The sequence below is a fragment of the Schistocerca cancellata genome, chromosome 5 (assembly GCF_023864275.1).
Source record: "Schistocerca cancellata isolate TAMUIC-IGC-003103 chromosome 5, iqSchCanc2.1, whole genome shotgun sequence".
Taxonomy (NCBI): Eukaryota; Metazoa; Arthropoda; class Insecta; order Orthoptera; family Acrididae; genus Schistocerca; species Schistocerca cancellata.
The window spans coordinates 721,711,473-721,736,870 of record NC_064630.1 but is presented as its reverse complement, the minus strand read 5'-3'; the positions used below and the strand labels follow the sequence as shown (position 1 = coordinate 721,736,870).

The window sequence follows — 25,398 nt, the reverse complement described above, 5'->3', positions numbered from 1 at the left end:
TAAGCTATAGAGTATAGTTTGTGTTTCTGACACGATTAAATAAAAACCACTGCGCCACTTCGCTCGGGTACTCATTCCCGTTTACAGGGTGGAAGTGGCGTTTCATATGATTTCCCTTTGTAATCGTCTACTGATCGCGGATTTTTACTTGGCCCTTATGTAATCCTTTGAAGTTGGCTCGCTTCGTGCCGCTTCACGTCACTGCCAACATTCACAAAACATATTCGTCGAAACATCGAAACAAACAACGTTTGCCATCTTGTCACACTTTCCGCCAATCAAACTTTCTCAAAAAGACGTCAAACATGAGTCTATGCTTGACGAACATGTCAAACAGCACCGCATACGTCAGACGTTTGGCAAACATAGTACAGTTTGACAAATTGTTTGCTATTTCATGGGGCCTTCCCATCGAACCTGGGAAGCAGTGCAACACAACGAACGCCCTCCAATGCGAAGAAATAACGGATGCACGCTTACGTTGTTGGAAAAGTAAGCGCATGCGCAAAGTTGAACGGAAAAAGATTGGATCGTGTGGACGCTTCTAACCGTTGCTGTCTCGCCGATAAGTTTCAGGCGTGTTTGAAAATATTTTTGATACTATCAATAATTTAATTTAACACTCAGACTGCTATTTACTACATGCGTTGAACACTTTTGACATGTCACACCGTTATAATAGCTTCTCCTTTTTGGTGAGGTTTGCTTTCTAGGCGCTATTTTCATTTCTCATTTGCACTTTCGCTATATTTTCTTTTTAGAAATTTCGTGTTGGATTTTAGTACAGGCGTAAGGAAATATTGTTTGCCAGTGCGAGATTGTCACTGGACTGAAATGCGAAGTGTGTGCTTTTGAAGTTACGTTTGACATGTTAGCAATATTTCTTTATCCTTTATTTATACATTATGTAACATGGCAATAATTAAACGTGACGTGTCAGCCCAATCGTTTTGTACAGTCGATGTTCATTCACAGTAAAAGCGACGAAATTTCACCTCTAAACATTGCATGCTGTAGGTATTTAAATGTGGCGTATTGGATTTTAATGACGTTAAGTCCTAGAATGTATAATCAACCTTGGTATTTTTATTGTACTTACCAATTTAGCTACAATTTAAAAAATTTGCGCTAGTTGCTGAAAACCACCAATTAAACGTGTCTTCAAAAAGCGAAATTCCGTTTTTTCAGTCAGAAGATTCAGTCTGGAGAAAGAAAATAATAGTAGGAGAGAGATTTGCCCTTAGATACATACTAATGTAGCGCAAACAACGCTTCATATCGGGAATTAATTCCTGATTTGCATCATAATGACACATCTGCAGATTTTCAAGAACTCTACCATTTGACATCCATTGCTGGATAAATGCCCACTGGACTTTTCAATCTCTTCTGCTACTGTGCTTACATTGACCACGTTTTGTGATGTCATTGGCCAATCTGCCATCTCAGTCATAATTGTCTCTTAAATTCCTATAGGCCTATAGCATAGCTCTTCTGTTGTCCATGTATCACCTGTTCACTTGTCCTAATTTCATTTTCAATGCAGTCATAATTATGACTCCTACTATAGGCTGTTACAGGAACCCAGTTCACTTGATAATTTTCCTAACCTGTTGTAATTCCCAATAAACATATCTCAATAAGAATTTATGTCTTGTTAGCTGTGCAACCTCCAGTATTCGAATGACTTGTTGCCTTAGGTCCATTGTAGCAGTAAATATAAAATGTAGGCCAGCCCTTTCAGACATATTGGGAACTTAGTAGACTTAGTTTTGAAAATTTTATTTATTTTACCAAAAACACCATAGGCCATTTTTACTCTTCTGTTTGATTCTTTTGTTGTCCATCCAATTACTGACTTAAGCTGCCCCAGATACAAAAACTTGTCAATTGCTACTATCACTGTCAATTTCTTAAATTTTATATTCATGGGTTTACTATACATTGTTTGATTTATTATAATTAACTTTCAGTTCTGCTTTCTGATGAGTTTTTCCAGTTTTGAGCTATCATGCCTTTCTTCAGATAGCTATTTTTTGGCAATTACATGAATGTGTACATCATTGGCATGTCTTTCTTTTCTGCAGTATGTTCCATTGGATGGCACATTGTCTTACTTCTGCCCTTATGTTTTTCCAGGATGCTGCACAAACCATTGCAGTGCAAACAATATACAAATTATGAGTTGATCACTGTGGCACACAAAGACCTCATAATATTCTTCGTGTTAGTTTCAGCTTTGTGTGTGTGCTTTACATTAATGTTTCTGTTTGTAATGCATCAGGTGGTTTTTGTTGCTGCTGTTTCAAGTGAACATGTTATACAAAATCGCAATACAAGACACAAAACTAATTTTATGTAATCTTTGCCTCCTTGTTCTTGGTTCTGAATGGTATATGGTCTGTGGCGGTAAGGTATGCAGTAAGCTACCATATAACATAAAGCAAGACATTGAGAATACCTACCAGTTCAAGAGAAAATTAAAAACATACCTGATGAGCCATATTTACTACAAATTATATGAATGTGTAGATTCAAGGACTCAAAAGTCTTACTTGCATCGTGACAATTAACAGTGTTTGTTATAAATCTGTAAGCAAGAAATAATTTACTGTGAACAGGGCTTCACATTTATAGATATAAAAATATTTCCCTTCAAGTATACCTCTGTAATCAGGTATATTAAGCACCTGATAGCATATAAACAGCAGTTACAGGCCTAGGCCTACTGTGGAAACACTGATTGTATTCAGTGTATTTTCTAGTGTATTTCTCAAATGATTCTAGAAAATGTCCAAGTTTCTCACAGATGTAAAAATTATAATGAGACAATGACAAGCAGCCTATGTGTGAGGAGAGCTCAGAAAATGGAAAGCAAAATATTGAAAGAAGTGACCATTATACAGATTCAGCTGTTGCCTATTCAAGTAATGAATCTTCAAATTTGTTTGTTATTAGAGGTTACAGTATGATTAAAGATTGAATGACAGGTGGAATCAGTCAGTCATAGGGGCAGTCCCAAAAACAATAACACCATTTCTCGTAACTCATTTTAGTGCTGGCTATGTTAGTAAAGACTCCAGTGAAATTTTCTTTATTTATTATGATCATTAATTAATGGATGACATTGTCATGTACATTAATATGAATTGGTTATGAATATTCATGGACAGTTTGACAGATCATACAGTGCTTAAGATACAGACCGTGTGAAGATGCATATCTTTCTGTGTCTTCTACTGTACACAGGAACTTACAAAGGTTCCCAACTGTATTTCAGAGAGCTGTAGATGGGTTTTTGCTGCATTCGCTTTGATGGAAATATGGAAGCGTCCGATCCCACCCGTCTGCTTTGACCCATGACGTCACAAATATGGCGGAAACAAAAACAAACACACACACTTTCCACAAGAAACCTAATGACACTAACGGGAAAAGCGCGGGAAATGGGGTGTTTTGGGTGGGGGGCAAACTAAATATAAACAAATTTAGACGCCTTGCGTAGCTACAACGTGTAAGTGAAGACAGCCATGCATGAATACCCACCCACCTCTCCAGGGGTCGTAACCCCTGCAACCCATAGAAGATAAAGATGCTTCAGTAGCTGATTAGTGTTTTTTGTCTTTTTTTTAAAAAAAAAAAACTCACGGGATAGAACGAGCAGATCAGAAATATAAATATAATAAACTAAAACAGAAATTCGAGGAAACAGATAATTAAAATAAGTAATAAGTGTTTTGAAATTAAAAAAAAAAATCACACGAGATAGAACGAACAGATCAGAAAAGTAAATAAAATAATATAAAACAGAACTGGAGACAGCCACACTCAAACCAAACTCTGCGCCGTCATGACGTCACACACGACAACACCCTTACGTCACGGGTCAAAGCCGACGCGTGGGATCGGACGCTTCTGTCGACCCGCTTTGATGATAAAACATTAGAGATTAGAAGAAAAAGACTGACAAGTCAGATGCTGTGTGAACTTATCACACTATAGCAAGATATAAGAAGTTGTATACTGCTGGGGAATATATGACAGTTTACGAGAAATTCATTCCATTTTGAGGACAATGTTTCTCCTGCCAGTATCTTCCAATAAAGCCAAATAAATACAGCATAAAGTTTTTTGCATTGGTAGACTCTAAACATTTTATCCTATGAACTTTGAAATATAAGTAAGTACACAGCTCGGTAGTCCTTTCAACAAACTAAACGACCCTTCTGAAGTAGTGGTACATCTTGTTATTCCTGTAGCAGGCACTGGCAGAAATGTAATTACTAACAACGGGTGCACCTGTGTGCCTCTTGCAAGAATTATATTGGGAAACAGGTTGGTGTTCATTGAAATATGAAAGAGCAGCCCAGATATTCCACAGAAAAATTTTGCACAATCAGCAGAGAACTGTAGCTTCAAGCCTGTTCAGTTTTACAGATGATGTGACAAAGATGTCGTACGTTCAACCAAATCATGATCTGTTGTACTCATCTCCATGATGCATAACGATGCTCTTAGAAAAACCCAGAAATTACAATGTAGTACAACCATACAAAAAGTGAGGTAGAGGCTTGTGATCAGTTATGTAGTAATTGCAGTGATGGCAAAAGAATGATAAGATGGCCATTAGCAGTGTTTCTTCATGTGGCAAACATGCCTGCTCTGAATTATAAATTCTGTACAAACGTAGCTCTGGTGATAAAGTTACAAAACATGAATTTCTGGAGAATATGGCTAACAACTTACTAATTGACTATTTTGTCAGAAGGATGAACAGATATTATACATATTGAAATCCATCACAAAAAATAAAGCTTTGTCTAGGAGAGAGAGGAGCTGGTGTCAGCACACGAGGATGTGAAGAATGGGACCACCTGCCACTGCCTAACAAGAGGTGAAGGTCCCCCCCCCCCCCCCCCCCCCCACACTGCAAGTGATGTAAGCATACTGCAGTATGTGTGATTAGTTCCAAATGTTCAGGGTGATTAGAAACTGTCTGAAAAGCTTGTGAGTGTGTTGCATGGTAGGTTGGCTGAGAAATAATTGTTAAGAAGAAATTCGATACATTGTGGTGTTTCCAAATTAATTATCATTGAGGTTAGCCAATCAGACTGTTGCACACATAAATTCAAGCAGCTTGTCAGAGATGGTGTTTTCAAATGTGTTTTCAATTTGATTTCCTAAAATTGAACCAGAGAACAATGCAAAAATGGGACGTGGGATGGTGCTGATGATTAAACCCAAGCCAAAGGGTGAGCAGTCTCTTGTGCTATCATCTGCACTTATAGCGTAGTTTTGAGTCAAGTAGACCCAAACTGAGTGTTTGCATATCAAAATACTTGTGCTTTACTTTGTACAGATACAGAGCTCAGATTGTGTTGTGGGATACTACTGGTCTATAGTCACTAGATTAAGAGGCAGTCGATTTGAACTAAACTAAACTCTAAATCTCAGCAATCAGGTCCATCTAGAAATAAAATTAATGATATAGAAATAACTGTTCAGACTAAATGTGTAAGTGATCCAATCATAATCAGAAAACTTGAATGTTGTAGAACACAGATTACTAGAAAACTAGTGTACCATTGACTCATCAACTACAGAGACACTGTGAGATTCCAAAGGCAGATATATAAAAGATGTACTTCAGCTGGTAAATAGCCTAAGTTATAGCACTGGTTTACTTAATAACTTGTGACATGTTTTTCAGGAAAATATGTTTCTCAGTAACTTGAAGTTGACAGTTTGTTGATCTTTTGCTTAGATCTGAAGACAGTAAATGTCTACAAAACTACAGACCTATTGTCCTAATTTCTGGCTTCAGTGAACTATTGGAAAAAAGTACAACACATTGTGGATAATTATAACAGTAAGGATACATTAGGGGATGTTGTAGAACACAGATTACTAGAAAACTAGTGTACCATTGACTCATCAACTACAGAGACTGTGTGAGATTCCAAAGGCAGATATATAAAAGATGTACTTCAGCTGGTAAATAGCCTAAGTTATAGCACTGGTTTACTTAATAACTCGTGACATGTTTTTCAGAAGAAAATTGAGTACAATGTCAACAACAATGCACTTTATACATAAGGCTCTACAAAAAACCCTGTGAAGTAAGGAAGTTGCAGGAGTCTTCTTAGATCTTTTCAAAGCTTTTGAAAGGTTTCACCATGGTACACTGTTGCAAATGATACTCTCGATGGAAATCTTATAACTTTACTACAGTCATATTTGACAAATAGACAACAGGGCACTGAAATCATGACAGGAAAAGGTCCAGAATTAGAATCATAAAATTTGAATGATTAATGGAAAATCTGTTATAAAGACATGGAACAAATACTAACAAAGAGTTAAAAGGGGCTGGCCAGTACTTACCTCAGCTCAGTACAGCTGACAGATACACAAAACAGAACAGAAAATTTACGTATCCTAGCTTTCGGAACTTTGTTCCTTCATCAGGGAGGGGAGAGGGGAAAAAAGGGCTTGAAGGGAAAGTGGATTCAGTTACTCACAACCCAGGTTATGAAGTAACAGGGGAAAGGTAAACAGGTAGGGTAGCAAAGAAGGAGGTATGGGTGTCAGAGGGAAGCCAAAGATATTCTACTGTAAGTACTGTGCCAGCTTCAAACCAAAGAGGATGCATACAGATATAAAGAGGTATATAGTATAAAGATAAACACAATTATGTAGGATGAAAAGATGTGTGAGTGGCTAAAGAGGAAAGGGAAAGAGGAGAAGACTGAAGATTAAATGGGAGTAAGGTTGGTTAACATAGGTTCAGTCCAGGGGATGGCGGGATGAAAGGATGTGTTGAAGTGCAAGTTCCCATCTCCGCAGTTCCGAGGGACTGGTGTTGGGTGGGAGAAGCCAAATGGCATGTACGGTGTAGCAGGTTCTTAGGCCCCTAGAATTATGCTGGAGGGCATGCTCTGCTACTGGGTATTGGACATCTCCTAGGCGGACAGTTCGTCTGTACCCATTCATGCGCTCAGTCAGTTTAGTTGTCATCATGCCAATGTAAAAGGCTGTGCAGTGCAGGCATGTCAGCTGATAAATGACATGTGTTGTTTCACATGTGGCCCTGCCTTGAATAGTGTATGTTTTACCAGTAGTGGGGCTGGAGTAGGTGGTTGTGGAGGTTGCATGGGGCAGGTTTTGCAGCAGGGTCGGTTACAGGCATAGGAACTGCTGGGTAGAGAAGGTGGTCTGGGAATATTGTAGGGTTTGACAAGGATGTTACAGAGGTTAGGGGAGTGACGAAAGACAACGCTGGTGGTGTGGGGAGAATATTGTCAAGGGATGATCTCATTTCAGGGCTTGACTTGAGAAAGTCATATCCGTGGCGGAGTAATTTGTTGATGTATTCGAGGCCAGGATAATATTGGGTAACAAGGGGGATGCTTCTGTGTGGTCTGCGGGTAGGAACATTGTTGTTGGACGGGGAGGAATGTATTGCTCGGGAGATCTGTTTGCGGACAAGGTCTGCAGGATAGTTGCGGGAGAGGAAAGCACTGGTCAGGCTATTGGTGTAATTGTTGAGGGATTCGTCAATGGAGCAGATACGTTTGCCACGAATACCTAGGCTGTAGGGAAGGGAGCATTTGATGTGGAATGGATGGCAGCTATCAAAGTGAAGGTACTGTTGTTTGTTTGTGGGTTTGATGTGGACAGAGGTGTGGATGTGAGCTTCAACAAGATGAAGGTCAACATCCAGGAAGGCGGCTTGGGTTTTGGAGAAGGACCAGGTGAAATTCAGATTCGAAAAGGTGCTGAGGTTATGGAGGAAATTAAGGAGTGTTTCTTCACCATGAGTCCAGACCCCCTGGACTGAACCTACATTAACCAACCTCACTCCCATTTACTCTTCAGTCTTCTCCTCTTTCCCTTTCCTCTTTAGCCATTCACGCATCTTTTCATCCTACATAGTTGTGTTTATCTTTATACTATATACCTCTTTACTTCTGTATGCATCCTCTTTAGTTTGAAGCTGACACAGTACTTACAGTAGAATATCTTTGGCTTCCCTCTGACACCCATGCCTCCATCTTTGCTACCCTCCCTGTTTACCTTTCCCCTGTTGCTTCATAACCTGGGTTGTGAGTAACTGAATCCACTTTCCCTTTTTTTCCCTCTCTCCTCCCTGACGAAGGAACAAAGTTCCGAAAGCTAGGATACATAAATTTTCTGTTCTGTTTTGTGCATCTACTGGCTGTACTGAGCTGAGGTAAGTACTGACCAGCCCCTCTATTTCTTTGTTAGTTTTCGAATCATAAAATTTGGTATGCCACAGATTTCAATGTTGGAAACATTTCTTTTTTTAAGATATGGAAATGATCTTCCAAGTACTCAAAATAGTGAGTCATTCATCAAAATGTATGCTGATGATACATCTGGTCTTTGCTGGGTGGAAGATCCAAATAATGTACAAAAGAAAATTAAAAAACACAAAATTATTTTAAGTGTGAAAATGTAAGATTTATGCCTTGTAAAACCAACACAGTGTACTTTTGGCTTGATGGATCAAATGAACAAATTGCAAGAAATGAACGTCTGCTAGCCAACACAAGTTCTGTTTGCAAGTTTTTAAGGATATATATAAATATGAGATAGGCGCGTAATGGGGCCCCTTAGGGATATGGCAGCAAGAGAGGGGAAGAAAACCAAGGTGCACTCCGTGTGCATACCAGGGGGAGTCATTCCAGATGTGGAAAGGGTCCTTCCGGATGCCATGAAGGGTACAGGGTGCACCCATCTGCAGGTGGTCGCTCATGTCGGCACCAATGATGTGTGTCGCTATGGATCGGAGGAAATCCTCTCTGGCTTCCGGCGGCTATCTGATTTGGTGAAGACTGCCAGTCTCGCTAGCGGGATGAAAGCAGAGCTCACCATCTGCAGCATCGTCGACAGGACTGACTGCGGACATTTGGTACAGAGACGAGTGGAGGTCTGAATCAGAGGCTGAGACGGTTCTGCGACCATGTGGGCTGCAGATTCCTCGACTTGCGCCATAGGGTGATGGGGTTTCGGGTTCCGCTGGATAGGTCAGGAGTCCACTACACGCAACAAGCGGCTACACGGGTAGCAGGGGTTGTGTGGCGTGGGCTGGGCGGTTTTTTAGGTTAGATGGCCTTGGCCAAGTACAGAAAGGGCAACAGCCTCAACGGGTGCGGGGCAAAGTCAGGACATGCGGGGACCAAGCAGCAATCGGTATTGTAATTGTAAACTGTCGAAGCTGCGTTGGTAAAGTACTGGAACTTCAAGCGCTGATAGAAAGCACCGAAGCTGAAATCGTTATAGGTACAGAAAGCTGGCTGAAGCCAGAGATAAATTCTGCTGAAAATTTTACAAAGGTACAGATGGTGTTTAGAAAGGATAGATTGCATGCAACTGGTGGTGGAGTGTTCGTCGCTGTTAGTAGTAGTTTATCCTGTAGTGAAGTAGAAGTGGATAGTTCCTGTGAATTATTATGGGTGGAGGTCACACTCAACAACCGAGCTAGGTTAATAATTGGCTCCTTTTACCGACCCCCCGACTCAGCAGCATTAGTGGCAGAACAACTGAGAGAAAATTTGGAATACATCTCACACAAATTTTCTCAGCATATTATAGTCTTAGGTGGAGATTTTGATTTACCAGATATAGACTGGGACACTCAGATGTTTAGGACGGGTGGTAGGGACAGACCATCAAGTTACATTATACTGAGTGCACTATCCGAAAATTACCTCGAGCAATTAAACAGAGAACCGACTTGTGGAGATAACATCTTGGACCTACTGATAACAAACAGACCCGAACTTTTCGACTCTGTATGTGCAGAACAGGGAATCAGTGATCGTAAGGCCGTTGCAGCATCCCTGAATATGGAAGTTAATAGGAATATAAAAAAAGGGAGGAAGGTTTATCTGTTTAGCAAGAGTAATAGAAGGCAGATTTCAGACTACCTAACAGATCAAAATGAAAATTTCTGTTCCGACACTGACAATGTTGAGTGTTTATGGAAAAAGTTCAAGGCAATCATAAAATGCGTTTTAGACAGGTACGTGCCAAGTAAAACTGTGAGGGACGGGAAAAACCCACCGTGGTACAACAACAAAGTTAGGAAACTACTGCGAAAGCAAAGAGAGCTTCACTCCAAGTTTAAACGCAGCCAAAACCTCTCAGACAAAACAGAAGCTGAACGATGTCAAAATTAGCGTAAGGAGGGCTATGCGGGAAGTGTTCAGTGAATTCGAAAGTAAAATTCTATGTACCGACTTGACAGAAAATCCTAGGAAGTTCTGGTCTTACGTTAAATCAGTAAGTGGCTCGAAACAGCATATCCAGACACTCCGGGATGATGAAGGCATTGAAACAGAGGATGACACACGTAAAGCTGAAATACTAAACACCTTTTTCCAAAGCTGTTTCACAGAGGAAGACCGCACTGCAATTCCTTCTCTAGATCCTCGCACAAACGAAAAAATGGCTGACACCGAAATAAGTGTCCAAGGAATAGAAAAGCAACTGGAATCACTCAACAGAGGAAAGTCCACTGGACCTAACGGGATACCAATTCGATTCTACACAGAGTACGCGAAAGAACTTGCCCCCCTTCTAACAGCCGTGTACCGCAAGTCTCTAGAGGAACGGAAGGTTCCAAATGATTGGAAAAGAGCACAGGTAGTCCCAAGCTTCAAGAAGGGTCGTCGAGCAGATGCACAAAACTATAGACCTATATCTCTGACGTCGATCAGTTGTAGGATTTTAGAACATGTTTTTTGCTCGAGTATCATGTCGTTTTTTGAAACCCAGAATCTACTATGTAGGAATCAACATGGATTCCGGAAACAGCGATCGTGTGAGACCCAACTCGCTTTATTTGTTCATGAGACCCAGAAAATATTAGATACAGGCTCCCAGATAGATGCTATTTTTCTTGACTTCCGGAAGGCGTTCGATACAGTTCCACACTGTCGCCTGATAAACAAAGTAAGAGCCTATGGAATATCAGACCAGCTGTGTGACTGGATTGAAGAGTTTTTAGCAAACAGAACACAGCATGTTGTTCTCAATGGAGAGATGTCTACAGACGTTAAAGTAACTTCTGGCGTGCCACAGGGGAGTGTTATGGGACCATTGCTTTTCACAATATATATAAATGACCTAGTCGATAGTGTCGGAAGTTCCATGCGGCTTTTCGCGGATGATGCTGTAGTATACAGAGAAGTTGCAGCATTAGAAAATTGTAGCGAAATGCAGGAAGATCTGCAGCGGATAGGCACTTGGTGCAGGGAGTGGTAACTGACCCTTAACATAGACAAATGTAATGTATTGCGAATACATAGAAAGAAGGATCCTTTATTGTATGATTATATGATAGCGGAACAAACACTGGTAGCAGTCACGTCTGTAAAATATCTGGGAGTATGCGTGCGGAACGATTTGAAGTGGAATGGTCATATAAAATTAATTGTTGGTAAGGCGGGTACCAGGTTGAGATTCATTGGGAGAGTCCTTAGAAAATGTAGTCCATCAACAAAGGAGGTGGCTTACAAAACACTCGTTCGACCAATACTTGAGTATTGCTCATCAGTGTGGGATGTACCAGATCGGGTTGACAGAGGAGATTGAGAAGATCCAAAGAAGAGCGGCACGTTTCGTCACAGGGTTATTTGGTAACCGTGATAGCGTTACGGAGATGTTTAACAAACTCAAGCGGCAGACTCTGCAAGAGAGGCGCTCTGCATCGCGGTGTAGCTTGCTCGCCAGGTTTCGAGAGGGTGCGTTTCTGGATGAGGTATCGAATATATTGCTTCCCCCTACTTATACCTCCCGAGCAGATCACGAATGTTAAATTAGAGAGATTAGAGCGCGCACGGAGGCTTTCAGACAGTCGTTCTTCCCGCGAACCATACGCGACTGGAACAAGAAAGGGAGGTAATGACAGTGGCACATAAAGTGCCCTCCGCCACACATTGTTGGGTGGCTTGCGGAGTATAAATGTAGATGTAGATGTAAATGTAGTACTTTAGTTGATCATATAAGTAATAGTATAACATTTAGTCTATATGTCTTAAAGAAGCTAGCCCCATATTTAAAGTGAGACACATTAAGAACAATATATTTTGGACTTGCGTATCCTTTTCCGTCTTATGATATTATAGTGTTGGGAGGAACATATCTTACCTACAGGAACAGTCTCAATATTACAGGAGAAAATTCTGAGTATAGTGGCTAAAGTCAAGGAGAGACTCTTATGTAAAGATTTAGTTTTAAATTTTACCGTTATGACTGTATATGCAATATATATATTCAAAACCATTAGAGGAAAGAAAGATTATTAGCAGAAACATGGAATTTCATGGTCATAATACAAACAATAAATGAGATTTTCACTTAAACTGTAAAAGACTCAGACAAATAAAAAAAAGGCCTATATATGAAAGGAGTCAGTGAATACAAGAAGTTAGAGGCCAATGGAGAAATAACACAGCCAGCCAGTTGCAAATAATTGTTTAGTACATTGACATAGGTTTCAACACCTCTAAGGATGTCTTCATCAGAATGAAATTTAAAAGCTGTAAAGTTAGATTGTGAGAAGGCAATAGTCAAGGTTTAGAGCAGACAAGCTCAAGTGAAAAATTAAAAATGTACCAACGTTCTTAATTTTTGGTGTGACCTTACCTGCTCTAAATCTTGACTGTTGCCTTCTCACAATGTAACTTTACGATTTTTAAAATTGCATTCTGATGAAGACATCCTTAGAGGTGTTGTAACATAGATCAATGTACTAAACAATTATTTGCAAGCAGTTGGCTATGTTATTTATCCGTTGCTGAAGGATTGCCATGTTCAAAACTGTAAATTAGAGGGCAAACAATTTAAGAAAGACCTCAATAAGTGCCTAGTAGCTAAGTGTCTATATGACCCAGAACTGAATCATGGCACTCAGTAAAACACTGTGCTTTTACTTTTCTCATGTTGGCTGTACATGCATAACTTATGAATATGTACATAGTAAATCTGCTGTTGTGCTGTTAATTTGTATGTGAAGTAATTGTATGTAAACTGTTAAATTTGTTTATCATCTTGGATGCAAATGGATAAATAAATCATAATCTAATACTGAATTACAGTAATTATCATTTATATAAATGTGATAGCTGTGGGGAAATTTTTACTTTGCACTAATCAGCATATCAGTTGATGTCTGCATTGTGTGTATATGGCTACGAAGTTTTTCATGACAGATTCCCTGCATAAAATGTGTTCGGTTCAATTGCCACATCAAATTTGGATAAAATTCCAAGCTTTCAATTATAGCCTCCATCATTGTTGTCAGAGACCAAAAATTGACTGTCATGAACTGGCAAGGTTCTCTCTTTAATACTAACAGGACTGCACCTGATTGACTGGATTACATGATGATTGTGCATACAGGGATGGCGGCCTCTGTGTGTATAGATTTTACTTCCGCTTTCTAGTGTTGCTTGCAGCAACATCTTTTGCAACAGGAACTGAACTGTGAGAAGTATTCCTCTGTGGTTTTTTCTTCTTTCATACGTTGCTAAGTGCATAACTGGTGTCTTTGTTCAAGTTGTTTTCACAAAGTCTAATTTCAGCTGCTTGTCTGACCACAAAGTCCCAAGCAAGTATTCTCATTTGTTCAAATAAAATCTTGTGCTTATTTAACAGGCTTTGCTCTGCCACCAGTGATTTATCCACAGACTTGTATTTAAGGTTATGTTGATGGTCGTCACAACAATTGGCAACTGTCCATATAGACTGGCCCATGTAACTCTTGAAACACTCACGAGGAATGTTATAAATTTCCAGTATTCTCAGACTGAGATTATCTTTAACTGGTCACAACATTTCTTTAATTTTTCTGGGTGGCGGGAAGACTGGCCTGATTCCTTGGCTGTTTAGGACTCTACCAATCTTGCTAGTTGCTGTGCTGCAGAATCGAAGCCATGCTGTGTGTAGGTCCTCTTTGGGTTGGTTTAATGGCGTAGGTTTTCTCAACAGCGTTGGTCTAATGTCGTGGTCTGGATATCCGTTCTTTCTGAACACTATATTCAGATGTTTAATCTTGGAACCGAGGTAGTCCATGTTCAAAATATTTCTGGCCCTGCATGCTAAGGTATTCAGCCTAGCTCTCTTCTAAGTTGGATGGTGAAAGCTACACCCATCGAGATACAGATTTGTGTGCATTGATTTTCTTTACACAGAATAGCCAGGTCATCCATCTGATTTCCGTTTGGACAACACATCTAAGAAAGGTAACTTCATGTCCTCCACCTCCACTGTAAATCTTATGTTGGGATCTATAACATTCAAATGATCAGTGAACTGCTGCAGCACCTCACTGCCATGCAGCCAGATTAGAACTGTATTGTCAGCATATCTGGAGAAACAAAATGGCTAGAAGGGAGCACTGTTCAGTGTTCGTCCTTCAAAATCTTCCCTGAAAAAATTAGCTGAGGCTGGTGACAATGGCAAAGTAGTGGCTGTTTCATCAGCCATTTCATAATAATTTCCACCATACAAGAAATAAAGAGTCATTAAAGTGTGTCAAAATAATTTCAAAATTTCTGGTGAGGAATGAGCAGCTGACAGTTTTATGTATCTTCCACTGGTATCTTCATAAACCGGGAGACCACATCAAGGCTGACCATGACTTCATTCAGGCCTACCCTCATCTGTTTTTATAATATCAACAAACTTTTGTGAGTTTTTCATATGATCTCTACAGCGAGCGACTATAGGTGCCAATAGTTTAGTTAAACACTTTGCCAGTTTTCAATTGAGACAAATTACTAGTGCTATCAGCTCTCCTAGATAATGATGGTCATGGTAGACGTCATATTAAAAACTCACAACTGTTTGTTGATATCATAAAGCAGATGAGGATAGGCCTGAATGAAGTCATGGATAGCCTTGAGATTGTAAACCATAGACTTCTTGTATGGTGGAAATCATTATAAAATGATTTCTGGAACAGCCATGGGTTCGCCACTGTCACCAGCCATAGATAATTTTTTCATGGGAGATTTTGAAGAACGACCACTGAACAGTGCTCCCGTCCAGCCATCTTGTTTTTTCAGATATGTTGGTGATACATTTTTAATCCGGTTGCGTGGTAGTGAGGCGCTGCAGCAGTTCGTTGATTATTTGAGTGATATACATCCCAAAATATGATTTACAGGGAAGTTGGAGAAGGAGGGGAAGTTACATGTTGGTTGAATGGAAATCAGAGGGACAAATCAACCAGTCTGTGTACAGAAAACTGACCCATACAGATCTGTATCCCAATGGGTGTAGCTTTCACCATCCAGCTCAGAAGAGAGCTATACTGAATGCCCAAGTGCACAGAGCCAGAAATGTTTCAGATAGGGAGCACCTCAGTTCCAAGATTAAGCATTTGAAGATGGTATTCAGAAGGATGTGACACCATTCAAACAAGCCAAGAGGACCAACGCATAGTGCAACTTCTGTTATGCAGTGCAACAACTAGCAAGACTGGTAGAGTCCTAAACAGGCTAGAAATTAGATAAATCTTTTGGCCACCTAGAAAAATTAAAGAAATATTGTGACCGGTTAAAAATAATCACAGCTTGAGAATTCCGCAGATTTATAACATTCCTAGCAAGCATAGCAAGAGTTACGTCAGCCAGTCTATACAGGTGGTCGTTAATTATTGCCTCAAGCATCAGCATCACCATAAATACAGGCATTTGGATAAATCAGTGATGGCAGAGCACAGCCTGTAAACTAAGCTCAAGATTTTGTTTGAACAGACAAGAATACTTGCTCATGCATTGACCTATTGGGACTCTGTGATCAGAGAAGCAGTAAAATCAGATTTTGTGAAAACAACTTGAATAGACACATCAGCTAAGCACTTAGCAATTTATGGAAGCATACACTTGACAAGGAAAAGATACAGAGGAATACCTCTCGCAATTCACCACTTGATGCGATGGATGGTGAATTGCTGTGCTAGCTAGTGCAAGCAAAATCTGTGGATTTAGAGGGCACCACCTCTGCTTGTACCATCATGATATAATCTAGCCAATCAGACTCCATCCTGTGGTATTAAAAGAGGGAACCTTGCCATTTCACAGCAGTCAGTTTTAGTCCCTGATGACAATGGTGGAAGCTGTCCATCGAAAGTTCAGAATTTTATCCAAATTTGACATGGCAAGTGAACTGATAACTGTGTAGACATTATGTATTGTTAATTAGTCTGAAATTTAAATCTCATGTTCTCATGTTTTATTATTCGTTCATCCATTATGTCTTGTAAACCCTATCATGAAGGAGACCCCCCCCCCCCCCCCACAGGAGTATGGAAATGGGCAAGGTACATAAAAATAAATTGAAGTAGCTGTTAGAAATTGCACAAATGATGGACATGCTATACACATACAGGTAATTCTTGAAGTTTGGACTGAAGAATATAGATTTGAATAGTTACTGAATGCTTGTGCAGAAGCATTCAAGCCAGAGGCTACAAGAGTAGCACCTGAAATTATTTTTCTAATGCCTGTAGTCTGTTGTTGTGCAGTCCAAACCTGCTGTATGCAAATGCTTAGAAATTTCATCAAGCTCCATCCGTATATGTATATTGTCTGTGAACTTCATAATGTTCCATGACTTCTTGAAAGAACTTTTATCAATCTTTGCATGCTTCCTGGACCGACCCAAACTTCCATATGGTTCACAACATTACTTACTTTGAAGCACCAAGGAGAATGAGACAATGAAGATAGAGCTGAATGTCATCAAAGGTGGTGTATTCAAGAAAATTAACAACATTAGGAATTAAAGTTAGCAAAAATAAATAAATGGTACTTCTTTCCTTAATTAATGAAGTGACTGAATAACATTTGAAAACATGTGCTGATGCTCATTGTCAAATTCTTCTTCTTCTTCTTCTTCTTCTTCTTCTTCTTCTTCTCCTTCCTGAGACATTTCTGCTTATGCAGAGCCTCTTCCAAGCTTCTCCTTCCTACCGTAGTCTATCATTTAGCATCTCCTTCCATTGCCTCCTCTTCAGTTCACATCATCATTCAAGCCATGGTTTCTTGTATGGGATTGATTTGCAGGCTGTTTTGTATTATTTCATTCATTATCATGTTGTTCCTTCTCATCTTACCAAGGATCCCTTGTAAAAAGCCAAAACCCTCATCCACATTCTTAGAGGCAGGTACAGTGGGAACTGTTTGTGCCCCAAGACTGTTATACAGTGGCTGTGAAGACCCAACAGGAACCCCAAAAAGTGACAGCTAATGGGGCTCTGGTGTAGCTACGATAGGCCCAGCGAGTCAGTAATGGATAACCCCTTTGCTTTCAGCAGTCAAATGAGTCTCAGATCCATTGTCAACTAAATCTGAAGTTCTTTGGGAGAAATTTTCAATTTTGAAAGAAATTTATGTGAACCAACTTTGTTCTCTTCAGTAGCCACATCTTGCACAATGCACATTTTATTTTGTGCAATTTCCTGTAAGCTGTGATGCACGCCATATACAATCAACTGACAGTCTCAGTGAAACTGAGGGAATTCTCAAGGTCTAACCTGCAGGCATACTCCTTGAGGATTACCGTATTTACTCGAATCCAAGCCGCACTTTTTTTCCGGTTTTTGTAATCCAAAAAGCCGCCTGCGGCTTATAATCAAGTGCAAAGCAAGTGGAAGTTCTGAAAAATGTTGGTAGGTGCCGCCACAACTAACTTCTGCCGTCGAATATATGTAGCGCTACACAGGCATGCTTTGTAGGCACAAAGATAAATACTGGCGCCAAAACCTCCGCGTCAGTAAAAAAAAAAAAAAAAAAAAAATCCGACATGCAAGACTGTTTGGGATGTTTGTCAATATGGCCAACTCTACTTTCTGAATTTTTTCCTACCTGTGAGAAGAGATGGTTCCTAATAGGAAACTGATGAAATGTGAATCACATGCAGTATTCTCTTCACCATAAGAATAATACGAATATCAACATTTTGTCATGTATTCTTTCGTGTTTGATGCTATCTCATTTAAATCCTGCCTGCCTAATAAACTACGAAACTAGAGTGAGACAACAGCAAACGCGGAAGAATATACATATCGTGTCATGTTTATATTCATATTATTCTTATGCCTAATAATGATACAGTCAGAAATGAAGCACGGCAACTGACTAGATTTTTAATTATAAGATGACTCTAATTTCTGTGCAGAATTTGATGTACTAAAGAAGCGGCCGCAAAGATTTTCAAACGGAGAAACATTTTCGCCTAACTCTCGTTCAGAACATGTTCTATCATACGCAGTCTATTATTTGGTTCTTGTTGATCATTATCAAAGAAACCAGCAGTGTAAGTAACAACAAATAGCAGTCTCTTGCCATTGTTTCGCTAATGAGACGATTACTCTCTCTTTTTTTTTTTTTAATAGTAAGCGGCGGTAGCGCGCACAACAGCAAGCCATGCCGCGAGCGGCGACAGGCCGTAAACACGCACTATCAGAATGCGACAAACAATGCACGACACAGTACAGTAATGCATTTTCAGCTTATAGTGACGCAAACACTTATAACAAAGAAAACAGCAATTATCAGATCAAAGCAAAATAAGCAATCGATTTAAACCAGACGAAGCACGTGAAAAAGGAAGGGTACCCGTATAAATACGGACGGAGCGCCTGACGCATAGCAGTGGCTACCTGGTAAAGCTTAACTGCTAAGCTTACGACTCGAACCAAACTACTGTAGCTGTATTGTCATTCATTCGACCTAAATTGTGTCTCATATTACAATGGACCAACTTTGTTTCGATTTGGAGGTGCGGCCTAAAACTTTACTCTCCCCTTGAATTTCGAGTCTCAAATTTCCGGTTCGGCTTAGGTTCGGTTGTTTTTTTTTTTTTTTCCCCCCCGAGTCTCATTTTTCAGGTGCGGCTTAGATTCGAGTGCGGCTTAGATTCGAGTAAATACGGTACTTTTATGTGTGTAAATGGCCTTAGTAGTTATTGTTATAACGGTTTAGCGTTTGATTATGTAATACAAAAAACAGTGCCTTATGGGAACCAGTGTGTCTCCTGGCTATACAGTGATAATCCTTTATAGCTCTGATGTCACTGTAGTTAGTACATTTAAAAAAAAAATCCTGGAGCCAGAGCAGTGAGCACATAACATAACAGGTGTACAGTGAATTCTGCACTGGGGAGGCAGAGAGTATTGTGTGGTGTCACCAGGCTGCTTTCTATATTTTTCCCACACCACTTGCTCTTTCTCACTCCTGGCAACCTGGTGTTTGGGCCAGATGGGGACTTCCTTTCAAAAATTGTTATATGTAGGGATTTCTCAATTGTTTGTGTTATGAATTACATTTCCTTTGTGTCAGTTAGAATGGCAAAATGTTCATGCAAGTTTGTACCAATGCAAGATCAGTTCTAAATGTTCAGTTCACACTCATAAGCAGTTGTGACAGACAAATGTAGCAGAATTACGGCCTCAGCCTCTGTGCTACAACTTGTATTTTGCTTCTGCACATCTCTGCATCACATTCATGTTAGCTATAGTACGTAATGCAGACATAAAAGAAAGTGTACATATGTGTATGTTTCAGCTGCATTTTTCATATTGAACTAGATATAATGGAGCAGTTGTACCTCTCTCATGTTAAATGTAACCTGGTTTTAGTACCATGTATGTAACATATTAATCCTTATTTTCCAATTCACAGTGTAATAAAATCTTAAGTTAAATGCTGAAACATTAAATGTATACTGATATTAGCATTATCTTTCATACATCCTTTCCCTATGATACTCTTTGATATGTGCTCTTTGTTTGCTTGAATCTTAGGTTGTCATCTATACTTGCAAGATACATAGAAATATTATTGATTCCAGATCTTTATGCAGAGTTGCTCTCTCAATCACACATCTTGGTTACTTGATGCAACTGGTAATTCTTGTGGATACTTGTATCAGATTTTGTATGTTAGGTGCAAATGAGAGACAGTGTCTACCTCCACCCCCATAGACTGACTTCATATATATATTTATTTATCTATTTACTTATATATTCATCCTTAGGTTACTGTCAGAAGGATATTGGATATGCCAATATCCATTTACAACTACAGTTACAGGGTAAATTACAATTTGAGCACATATGTTATTTTACAGTACTCTTACATAAAAATTTGTGTACAATAATTAATGAAATATCGATGAAAACTTTAATACTAATTTTAACACTGTACAAACATGTTGTTTTGAAATGCTTATTTCATTTTGTTTTGAAGTTTGGCAGTGTTTTTGTATTTTTTAGACTACAGTACCTGGTAGTGCTGGCCGGTGTGGCTGAGCAGTTCTAGGTGCTTCAGTCTGGAACTGCGCGACCACTCCGGTCGCAGGTTCGAATCCTGCCTCGGGCATGGATGTGTGTGATGTACTTAGGTTAGTTAGATTTAAGTAGTTCTAAATCTAGGGGACTGATGACCTCAGAAGTTAAGTCCCATAGTGCTCAGAGCCATTTGAACCATTTGTACCTGGTAGTCTGTTGTATTATAAGCACACAGCTTTAGTCTGCTCTCCATCAGCCAGTTGTAGGAGGGTGTTGCAGATGCGATAATCATCTTTAACTCTTGTGCTGTAATCATGTAATTCGTTGTTTAGCATTGATGTTTATTTTCACTGGATATACATGATGGTTTCAAATACATACATAGAGAAGACTGTTAAAATTTCAAATTCCTTGAATATGCTTTTACAGGACTCTCGTGTTGATAGTGTACACACTCTCTCTCTCTCTCTCTCTCTCTCTCTCTCTCTCTCTCTCTCTCTTTGGCAGTCTGTTCATATGCACTTTCCCCGCCACACCTCATATTGTTATACTGCAGTAAATGTGGATGAATTAGCCCATAGTAAATCTTTACAGTGTATCTACATCAACTGAGTGGCTATTTTCTTCATTAAAAATACACTGCTGCTTTTTTCTGAGCAGCTTTTTCTATATGAACTTCCCAAGTCATAAATCTCTGTTGTCAATCCCCAGAAGGATACTTTTTCAGCTCCCATGAAAATACTTGCCATATTTGGAATCTTATACAAAGGTGTATATGGCTATATTGAGAGTAATAAATTTCTTTTTTTTTTCACAGCATTTTGTTTGATGTAGTGCTTGACATTGAAATTAGTGCAGATTTGATAATTGTGTATTGTTTCAAAGTGAGACATCGCATGGCAGCATTTGCATAACTCTCTATTCAAGTTGACACTGAAGGAAATTATTCAGTGTACACACAAACAAAAGATGATTTTTCATTTTCAGGTTGTCACTGAATGTATATTTGATCCTCAGCCAGTTTAATTAAAAGGAGGTCAATAAATTTATGATTATTATGGATGGACTATATGTTTCATGCCTTTGCTATGATTGATGCCATAGATGTTATGTAAAATATTAAAATTTCACACATTAGGTTTGCCATGAGCATTTCATTAATTATTTAAAATTGAAATGAACTATGATTTTTACTGTAAAGTTCAACTTTATTGAGCATGCAAAGTAACGGCATCTGCAGAATTAGTGCTTTAGGAAGTTAGTGAATCCTAATCGACCATTTCATGTCTCATCCTTTCTTTCTTCACTTGCACTAGTCAGTTGTCATTTTGTAACAAGGAATGTTTTATTATGTAAGTCAAGCTAAGCATTGCTTTGTACTAATATAATTTTTAATTTCTTACAGGTTAAAATCCAAGTACCCATAAACAAAGCATGGTAACACCATGGGTGTAAAAGGACTGCAAACTTATTGCACTGATAATTGTTCGGATGTGTGTGAGCGTGTAAATATTGAACATCTGTCACAGCAGTACCAAAACACCACTGGCAGAAGTCCTACAATAGTTGTAGATGGTCCATCCTGTCTTCGTAGGATATATGGTAACAACAGCTGGGTTTGTGGAGGGCAGTTCAAACAGTTTGTGGAAAATTGCTGTAGCTTTGTTGATAGATTCCGGAATGTCGGAATAAAGTTGGTGTTCTTTTTTGATGGTCCAACTGTAAATGAGAAGAGGGAGACATGGATTCAAAGAAGGAAAAGAAGCATTAGGGATATTGAGAGAATATTTGATTCTTTATCACAAAGACATTTTTGGGAAGAAAGGTTTCCTTATCAGCAGCCTGCTGGACTTAATCATTTTGCAAGATGTATTTTTAAACATTTATGTCACTGTGAGGTCCACACCTCAGTGCAAGAGTGTGATTTTGAAATTGCAGAGTATGCAAGAAATAATTCTTGTTTTGCAGTCATGGGCCAAGACAGCGATTTTATCATTTACAATTCAGCACCGTATTATTTCTCTGCTGAGAACTTGGATTTAGTGACATTAGAAACAGTTAATTTTAACACGAAAGCACTTGCGGACTGTTTGAAATTAAGTGTACTGCATCTGCCTCTTTTTGCCTCTCTGATGGGAAATGATATTATACCTGCAGAAAAACTGAAAAACTTTCACACCACATATTGTCAAAGAAAAACTGGAAATAAATTTGAAGATATTGCCCTTGGTGTAGCTGATTACATAAGAAATTTCCCTCCAGTGGGCAGTGGTTTGCATGACTACGTTGAAGAAATATGCAGGGTTGTGTTTAATGATATTTCTATGTGTGACAGCCTTCATCAGAGCATTTTGAGTTATATACCAGGTGAAAATGAGGGAGAGAGTATTGCTCAAAGAAGTAATGCTCAAACAAGCTGGGAACAAATAATACTTGAAGCAACATCAAAACACAAAAGAAATGACATTCCATCAAGCATATATGCAACAGTTATGCAAATGCCATATGAAGCTAGTACATACATGGAAGACTTTAGGAAAATCGATATTCCTAGTTCAGGAATTATAACTCGAAGGATTAGACAGAGACTTTACTCTGTTATATTGTCTGAGTGCCCTCACGCAGATTCAATGGAAGAATGGTGTGTGACAGGAAGAGAAAGTTTAGAGAGGCCATATGCAGTACCTATTCTGAAACCTTTGCCAGGCAGGATAAAGCACTCAGGTTTACTCACATTATGGGATCATCGGAAGAAAGATGAACCAGTTATGAATGAAAGATGGACTTTGCTGTCATGGATAATATCACCAAAACTTCCAGCACTAAGACTGAGACATCTTCAAACCCATCTTGTTGCCCCAGCGGCAGCATTATTTTACATGATTCATGAAGTTCATCCAGTCTTTCTCACTCCTGAAGAACTGGACCTGTTTATAGTTGTTTCAGTAATTATGGAGCAGTGTGACACATCTTGGCTTTCTAAGATTGTAGTAAGATGGCCAGATGCCAGAGCCATTAGACTCACAACATTGTATCTTAGATTACTGGTACATGTGTTTGATGTAAATGGAGCATGTGGCTTTCCATTCCCACCTCAAGATGGTTTACCGTCTAATTATTTTGATGGTAAGTTATTCCACCACTTGTACTATAACATGAAGAGGGGTCATTCCCCGCAGCATGAACTACGAAGCTCTTATCAAGTTCAACAGTTTTGGAATGTGAGAAACCTAATTGTGGGTGAATGATTGTTCTTATCATAATGTATTATGGTTCTTGTGCAATCAGGTTGTCACTTCTAGCCATGTGATGACTTTTTATGTAAAAGATATTGATATAGGCCTACTCAGTAAACATGTATATTAGGTTATTCACATTTTCTATAACATTGTTGTTGAAATAAACATAGTTTTGATAGAATAAAAAACACCTTGAAATGACTTTGTGTGCTAGATAAGTCTGTTTCTTTTCTTTTTTTCATTTAGTAATGTAAAGGGTGTTCTTTCATACATCTATTTTTTAAACTTAAAGTACATGTGAAAGGCATAGAGGCTGTTATAACTGCGGTCAACCAGCGAGCGATGCGCAGCAGAGAATGGAGAGGCAAAGCTGCCAGGCAGGGAAGCTGCTGGTGGTATCGCTAACTACGAACAGACAGGATAGATGAACAAGTAGGGGACAACAGACACTACGACCAACCAGGACACAACACGAGGCAAGCAAGCAAAAACTGGGGTGATAACCATGGTGAGACAACAACAACAATGCAGGAATGCTCTAAAGAATGACAGTAGGTATCTCAACCCATGGAACTGGAACGCAGTACGGTCAAGATGCAGATGTGAACTACGGCAAGTAACAGACTGCTGGAGTAGCGCCGCGCAGCCGCCTGTGTACCTGACTGCGGGAAATGCGATTGGCCACGGACTTCACATGGTATGGAAAGTGGCACACTCACAAGTTGAGGCTCACAACGCAGGTGCGTGCCGGAGAACAGAGACGCCTAGTGGGTATTCAGGTCCATACCCTCCGGCATGCATTCAGCTTCCACACCTTCCGACACCAGACACGCAGTGGACAAAGATGTGGAAACACAAAAAAATACAACACATTACTGTACCTGATACGGAGTACAGAAACTGTTGGCATTTGAATAGCTTTCAAACATCTTGGAGTAGATAAACATAGGTTCTGTGTGGTTTTCAAGGAAACTTATGTCATTCTTCCTGCAAAATAGTGGGAAGTTCAGGTAACAATGATGGAGGTGGATAGTGATAACGTATCCTTCTCTCCAAAGACTACAGAGGCTCAATAATCTTGAGATCTGGTGGCTGTCATGGCCATGGGAGACATGACAATTTATCCTCATGATCACAAAACCAGTCCTGGATGATTAAGCTGTGTGAACAGGAGCCTTGTTGTCTTGGAACACAGCGTCACCATTGGGGAACAAACATTGTACCGTGGGATGGACTGGATCAGTCAAAGTGGTCTCAAAGTCCTTGGCAGTAATGTGATCGTGCAGAGTATCCACATAGCTCATAGAATACGACGGTATGATTTCTTCCATTGCCCCATAGTTCAGGTTTTATGGCTTCAGCAGCATGTCTTCCTGTTATGGGCATTTGCACCACTTAAGAGTGGTTTTGCAATTCCAGCTCACCCTTCAGTTCCCTGCTTATGGAGCTCCTTTCATGTTTCTTTGGTGCTGACAGTGTTCGTGGATGAATCATTCAATTTTGCAGCTGGTGTCCTCTTTTCTTTTGCCACAGTCCTCTTCAGTGACTGTCTGTCATGATCACACAACACACACTTTTGTCCACATTGTGACTTAGCAGATGATGTTTTCCACTTTGCCTGTATGCAGTATAAATCTTCAATATGGTGCCTCTTGAAACCCAAAACATATTGGCTACCTTGGCTACAGGAGCACCCACCATTTGTGCAGCAATAATTTGGCCACATTGGAATTCACTTAGCTCTGACATAATGCACTGATAACTACACAGAACAATGTTCTGATCACAACTGATGCTTACAAAGTGTTGAGGTCATTGCACAGGTGCCGT

The 25,398-nt window shown here is 39.6% G+C and overlaps 1 protein-coding gene across 6 annotated transcripts; it reads left to right on the top strand.

Annotated features, from left to right (window-relative positions):
- The first annotated feature begins 295 nt into the window (after positions 1-295).
- LOC126188184 (constitutive coactivator of peroxisome proliferator-activated receptor gamma-like) lies at positions 296-23,769 on the top strand. 6 transcript variants are annotated; one of them, XM_049929712.1, is made up of 2 exons: positions 296-492; positions 21,735-23,769. In XM_049929712.1, the coding sequence occupies exon 2, from the start codon at positions 21,775-21,777 to the stop codon at positions 23,575-23,577; it is 1,803 nt and encodes a 600-aa protein (XP_049785669.1). In that variant the 5' UTR covers positions 296-492; positions 21,735-21,774; the 3' UTR covers positions 23,578-23,769. The 6 variants fall into 6 exon arrangements, with proteins under 6 accessions (XP_049785669.1, XP_049785667.1, XP_049785672.1 ...); XM_049929710.1 differs by having other exon boundaries at positions 296-576; XM_049929715.1 differs by lacking the exon at positions 296-492 and adding an exon at positions 635-870.
- The last annotated feature ends 1,629 nt before the right edge of the window (positions 23,770-25,398 follow it).